This window comes from Pteropus vampyrus, unplaced genomic scaffold (genome assembly GCF_000151845.1).
Source record: "Pteropus vampyrus isolate Shadow unplaced genomic scaffold, Pvam_2.0 Scaffold10, whole genome shotgun sequence".
NCBI classification, from domain to species: Eukaryota; Metazoa; Chordata; class Mammalia; order Chiroptera; family Pteropodidae; genus Pteropus; species Pteropus vampyrus.
The window spans coordinates 13,164,900-13,171,595 of NW_011888791.1; the positions used below are offsets into that span (position 1 = coordinate 13,164,900).

The 6,696-nt window shown below is 46.2% G+C and overlaps 1 protein-coding gene across 2 annotated transcripts; it reads left to right on the forward strand.

Annotated features, from left to right (window-relative positions):
* Positions 1-6: 6 nt before the first annotated feature.
* On the forward strand, positions 7-5,665 carry FOXA1 (forkhead box A1). 2 transcript variants are annotated; one of them, XM_011376437.1, is made up of 2 exons: positions 7-185; positions 2,500-5,652. In XM_011376437.1, exons 1-2 carry the CDS (start codon positions 114-116, stop codon positions 3,838-3,840), a joined length of 1,413 nt encoding a protein of 470 aa, XP_011374739.1. In that variant the 5' UTR covers positions 7-113; the 3' UTR covers positions 3,841-5,652. The 2 variants fall into 2 exon arrangements, with proteins under 2 accessions (XP_011374739.1, XP_023378010.1); XM_023522242.1 differs by lacking the exon at positions 7-185 and adding an exon at positions 1,257-2,253 and having other exon boundaries at positions 2,500-5,665.
* The last annotated feature ends 1,031 nt before the right edge of the window (positions 5,666-6,696 follow it).

A 6,696-nucleotide genomic window follows, 5' to 3' on the forward strand; every position in this document is an offset into this window, starting at 1 on the left:
CGGGCGCTCGGGTAACTGCAGCTGCTCGGCTCCCTGCCCCCCGCCCCGCACCGCGCGGCCGCCCGTCGCTTTGCACAGGGCTGGATGGTTGCATAGGGCTGGGTGGCTCCAGGATGTTAGGGACTGTGAAGATGGAAGGGCATGAGAGCAGCGACTGGAACAGCTACTACGCGGACACTCAGGAGGTGAGAGGCGGGCACCAGGTGGGACATTGGGAGCCTGTGCCGGGGGAGGCCGCACGAGGCGGACGCTGGGCAAGGTGGGCGGCCGACGGACTGGGGGCGCCTCCTCAGTGCCTCCGCTGCACGCCCACCCGGTGTGGCCCTGGCCGGGCCTTGACCGGGCCTGGGAGCGGATCCGCTGCCCCGCGGGGGAGGCCGATTCTCGGAGCTTGGAGCGGGCGAAAGGAGTTAAGGAGATTCTGGCCTTCGAAAGTACCCGCTCTAGGAAGCACTTGCCTCTTCCCTACGGAGAGCCGGAGCCGGGCCCGGGGTGCCGCGGGTTGGCGGACTGGCGGGCGATGGCACGAGTTGGAGGCTACTCTGAAAAAGCTAGAGTTTGCCTACAAGGGCGGCCTCTTCATCCTGCGGTTGAATTCACAGACGTCTTCTGAGGAAAGCGGGTGGTTGCTGTGTTGAGCGTCTTAATAATGAACCGATTCTGAAATTTTGTAAAACTTCTTCAAAAAGCCCTGTTTGGGGAGAAGTGTGCCCATTCTTCTCTAGAACCGCTGGGTGGCGCTGAGGCAAACTGACTTTTCCTCCAGCACTCGGGGCAGAGAACCTGTTTCTCTTCATTGTCCCCTTGGTGGCACGTTCATGTAGTTTATTTTGCAATGTGCACAAAGAGATTGCGAGGAAAATCGGATACAGGAAGGACTACTACCAAAAAAAGTATTTCTCTGGAAACAGCTGGTGATTACCCCCCACCAAAGTTTCCCTTTATTAAAAACCCTTACTGAAACTGCCTTGAACAATCTTAGAGAGAGGAAACGAAAAAAAAAAGTAAAATATAGTTTAAGACATAGGCAGAAAATTATAGAATCAGGAAATATTTTCATGGTAATTAACTTAGATTTGTATACTTATATGTTGATAAACATACGAGTTTATTTGCATACCATAGAGTGTGTGCCTAGTTAACTCTGTTCACCTTTTGTTTTCAAATGAAGTCATATTTGCTGATGAAAATAAATTTAAGGATATCATTTTTATTAAATTATCAGAGAAGTAGCTTTTATATCTGTGGATTCTATATTTGTAATATATTTAGTACTTTCTAAAATTGCTATCGATAAGGATTTTCTCCTACTGGTGATTTTAAAAGGAGAACTCTTCCTCAGGTTTAATTCAGATGTAGTTATCTTGACCTGCTAGTCAATTAAGCCCTCTATTGAAAGAGCTTCCTTACAGGTTAAAGGTAAGAATTCGGAAGTAGATAATAAATAGACTTTGATTTTGGAATTTTAAAATATATGAAACTATTTTTATATAGTTTCAAAAGCGAGAGTTTGAAATAATCAGCAACATATCAGTAAATGAAAAAACAGATGCTTATTTTAACAAATTGTGTCACAGAATTTTCAAACGTTCGGGGGCTGGAAATAGGTAACGAAATTAGTGCAAGTTTTTGAATGGCTTGAGGAGGTATACATGTAAAGTCATGTTAAAGTTAAATGTATGTAGTGCATTGATCTTATTGTACACCCCTCCCTGCCCCTTCTACCGTTGTAGATCTATTTTCAATTTTCCCCCAAATTTATCTAGTCTCTGAGTTTCTTTCTCTTTTAATATTACAGTTGCTACAAATAGTTGCAAAACACTACTTCTAAATATAATGAACAACTAAAACACACCATTTGGCAAAAACTGCTAAGACAGTAAAGCCAGTTGTTGGGAAATGGATGTTCATATGGCCCTGGATGTTTTACTCTGTCAGGGAGAGTTTAATTAATAGCCACCGCACACATCTGAGTCTGCTACATGGTCAGCGGGCCTGGCAGGTTTCTGGGAGATGGGCACCGAGTTGATGCCCTGTTGCCAGGCCTCTGGGGCTGGGTAACCAAACCCACCCACCTTTAAGGTGGGGTGAATAAGCACAGGGTCAGAGTTTAATTCTATTTTCGGAGTTTTGACTCCTTTTTACCAAAAGGACACTTTGCCTAGGCGGGTCTGTGGTGGAGACTGGGATGCCACCTGGAGTGGATGGAGGAGGAGATGGAGGACCCCAGAAGCCAGCCCCTGAGCCTGGCGAGTAAGGCGATTACACATCTTCCTGGGGACATACTTTCTGTGAGCGCTTGTCTTTCATGCCTGCCATGCTAGGATTTTTTCCCCCTTGCTGTGGAAGACATCTCTGCTGTTTCTGGGAAGAGTACCTGACGGTTTGCTCTGGGTGGAGGGATCCTATGCTTTGCAGAAATGCTCTCCCCTTGTGCTGGGGTTCGCCCACCACTAACCCAGCCCTTCGGGGCCTCCTCACTTGCTGTCTCCGCTCCAGGCCTACTCCTCGGTCCAGGTCAGCAACATGAACTCGGGCCTGGGCTCCATGAATTCCATGAATACCTACATGACCATGAACACCATGACCACGAGCGGCAACATGACCCCAGCTTCATTCAACATGTCCTATGCGAACCCGGGCCTGGGTACTGGCCTGAGCCCCGGCACTGTGGCTGGCATGCCCGGCGGCTCCACGGGTGCCATGAATAGCATGACAGCAGCAGGGGTGACTGCCATGGGGACGACGCTGAGCCCGGGCGGCATGGGCACCATGGGCGCGCAGCCCACGGCCTCCATGAACGGCCTGGGCCCCTATGCCGCCGCCATGAACCCGTGCATGAGCCCCATGGCATATGCGCCGTCGAACCTGGGCCGCAGCCGGGCTGGGGGCGGTGGTGGCGACGCCAAGACTTTCAAGCGCAGCTACCCGCACGCCAAACCTCCCTACTCATACATCTCGCTCATCACCATGGCCATCCAGCAGGCGCCCAGCAAGATGCTCACCCTGAGCGAGATCTACCAGTGGATCATGGACCTCTTTCCCTATTACCGGCAGAACCAGCAGCGCTGGCAGAACTCCATCCGCCACTCGCTCTCCTTCAACGACTGCTTCGTTAAAGTGGCGCGCTCCCCGGACAAGCCAGGCAAGGGCTCCTACTGGACGCTGCACCCGGACTCTGGCAACATGTTCGAGAATGGCTGTTACTTGCGCCGCCAGAAGCGCTTCAAGTGTGAGAAGCAACCAGGGGCCGGGGGAGGGAGCGGGAGCGGTGGTGGCCCCAAGGGCGGCTCTGAGAGCCGCAAGGACCCCTCAGCCGCAGCCAACCCCAGCGGCGACTCGCCCCTTCATCGGGGCGTGCACGGTAAGGCCGGCCAGCTAGAGGGCGCGCCGGCCCCTGGGCCCGCCGCCAGCCCCCAGACTCTGGACCACAGCGGGGCGACGGCGACAGGGGGCGCCTCGGAGTTGAAGACTCCAGCCTCCTCAACTGCACCCCCGATCAGCTCTGGGCCTGGGGCATTGGTATCTGTGCCCCCTTCCCACCCGGTGCATGGTCTGGCACCCCACGAGTCCCAGCTGCACCTGAAAGGGGACCCCCACTATTCCTTCAACCACCCCTTCTCCATCAACAACCTCATGTCCTCCTCGGAGCAGCAGCACAAGCTGGACTTCAAGGCATACGAGCAGGCGCTACAGTACTCGCCCTATGGCGCCGCATTGCCCTCCAGCCTGCCGCTGGGCAGCGCCTCAGTGGCCACCAGGAGCCCCATCGAGCCCTCAGCCCTGGAGCCGGCCTACTACCAAGGTGTGTATTCCAGACCTGTCCTAAACACTTCCTAGCTCTCTTAGACTAGGGGCTTGTTTGGCATGGCCATGCTGGTAGCAGGAGAGGGGGAAAAAAATCAACAGCAAGCAAAACCACACATACCAAGCCGTCAACAGCATAATAGAATCCCGACTATTTTTGTTTCCTTTTGTGTGTGTACAATCTTTCCCCCAGTGCAAAAGACTGTTACTTTATTGTTATTCAAAACGCCTTGTGTATATTATTAAGAAGAAAACCCACCCTAAACCAACAAAATTTTTTCCTGCAAAGTTTAATGATCCACAAGTGTATATATAAAATCCTCTACTTCCTTGTCCCTCTCCCTTTCGTTCCTCTTTCCTCTTCAGGCACAATCTAGTGTGTGCAAGGTTTATTTAAAAAAAGAAAGATGGTCAAGCTTGTAAAATATTTGTTTGTGCTTTTTTTCCCTCCTCATCTGACCACCCCCCACCCCTTCCCCAGAAGTTTACAGGTCTATGGCAATACTCTTCACCATAAGAACTGAAAGGGTGAAGAAACAAGTAGACACTAGGGACTGTTGAAAGTATTGAAGGACAATGCTGTTTTTATGCAGCAAAACAAACAGATTAAAAACATCAGAGCCATTTGTTTTTCAATTTACATTTCTGATACATTCAGATAACATGTTTTAAAGTGAAATACATATATATTATGTGCCGACTTATTTATGCACATGCTCAGATATGTAGACATCCTCCATATATTTACATAACATATAGAGGTAATAGTTAGGTGGTATACATGCTATATTTTCAAAAGTTGCTGGACCAAGAAGTTACAAAGACACCCCCTCCTTGTCCTCTGCTCCCATTCATAGCCCTGGGAATCATTTCCTCAGGAATTGCTCTCCTCAGTAACTCTGCTCCTTGCTTTGCAGAGTGCCATAGTCGTGTCATTCTGAGGTCACATAATATGTATAAAATTTGCTTCTGTGTATCTATACCATTTAAAGAATATTTTTCTCTAGAAAAAAAAGGGAGAATATTACAATGTTGGAGGAGAGATGTTATAGGGAGCTGTATTTCAAAATTTGGTCCAAGATTCCAAAATTCAATTGATTGTGGTCATTTTAATTATTGCCATCGTGTGCTTGTTTCATTCAGTGTTAATGCACTTTTCACAGTTGGACATGGTGTTAGTATAGCCAGACGGGTTTCATTATTATTCCTTTTTGCTTTTTCAATGTTAATTTATTGCATGGTTTATTTTTTCTTTACAGCTGCAATTGCTTTAAATGATGGTTAAAATTACAAATTAAAATGTTAATTTTTATCAGTGTGATTGTAATTAAAATATTTTGATTTAAATAACAAAAATGATAAATTTTAAGCCGTGGAATATGTTCTTGATCATTTGCAGTTAAGGACTTTAAATAAATCAAATGTTAACAAAAAAGATTTTTGTTATTTTCCTTAATTAAATCCAAAATAGATATTCTGAATATGATTTTCAAAGTCTGGCACTGAATATAAATGAAAAGGAAAATAATCTAAAACACTTGTTTATGTTTATTATACGAACATGTAGCTAGTAAAAAGTCATTAACGAAATTCAGTAAAAGTGGGTAGATAGATTGATTTAATATTCCAAGAACTGAGATTTTTAAGGTTCTTTATTCTCAGTGATGTTTACTTCAATTTTTGACATGGGCTTAAGCCTTCTGTATCCTTTGAGCCTTTCCACAATGAAATCAAATACTATTAATTTAACTACCTTTCCCTCTTCCTCAATGTATCATTTTCTTTTATCTGAGAAGCATTTGAGTGAGAATAAAATATCAGATGCAGCTGTTAAAATTAAGTTGTCTACAACAGAGAATCCTAAACCCTCTTTACATTAAAAGAGAAACAGAATTTAACCATCACAGTAGGTTTGGAGGGGGTCTAGGGAAGCCAGTTAATTCACTCCTGTAGGGGAAGATTTGTGCCATCAGGACAGTTCATGGTAGCTGCTATTTTATATTCTATGAAGATATTTTTAAAATATTGTTTCTAAAAATACCGTTCTAGAGAACTTAAAGCTGCTGATTTGTTTGCCTTCTAAGAAGCTTTTAAATGCAACTTCACACCCCTACAGTTGCTTGAGATCACAAAATCATTAATCTCCTTTGATAGTAGGCTCACTTTCCAGTCCACCTATTTCTTTGTAAGTCTTGTTCAGATTGACAACAACAATAACACCACCAGCCCAAGCAGAGGCTGGCCTGCCTGAGCCCTTGTGTATGAACTCCGTCTTCTCCAGGGCTTGAACTTGAACAGCTTTTACTTTGATCGCCCCACTCTACACCGAGGACAAGATAAAAAGAGCTGTGTGAGTCCCTTAATTATTGCGTAATTGCCTCCCCAGATGAGAGAAAGGGTGCCATGTAGCACTTGAGAAATATTCAGAAATCCCAAACCCCCGCTCTCACTTCAGCTAATGAAAGAAGGAGGAAATTACTGGTTTGAGTAATTTCAAAATCCGATTTAGAGGCCTGGGAAGGACGTTAAAAGTTTCAAAGAAAGGAAAAAGCTTTCAATCCCAACAACTTTTTAACATTTAGAAAAAGGGTAAACAAACATTGGTAAATTCGAATTCCAAATGTAATATAAGGCGTGAGCTTGGGCCTCGGAATTTTACCTGGCCACACTGACTTTAAAATCGTCTAACTTTAGTGCGTTCCACTCCGTGGTGTTCCCTTCCCTCTCTCTAACGTACTAGCAGTAACAATGCCTTGCCTTCACCCACCAGGCTTACGTCGGCCTTAGCTCTCGCTCTTACTTGGCACAGACTCTTTCTGGGCTTTCAGCGGCGAGGAGCCTCGGGTTTAGAACCCGAGGCCACTTTGGAGACCTGCCCGGAAAGCTAGA

Excerpts from the sequence above, each read along its gene's own strand:
- FOXA1 (XM_011376437.1), top strand. The coding sequence starts at position 114 with ATGTTAGGGACTGTGAAGATGGAAGGGCATGAGAGCAGCGACTGGAAC. Across the intron at positions 186-2,499 it reads ACTACGCGGACACTCAGGAG|GCCTACTCCTCGGTCCAGGT; the intron begins GTGAGAGGCGGG and ends TCTCCGCTCCAG.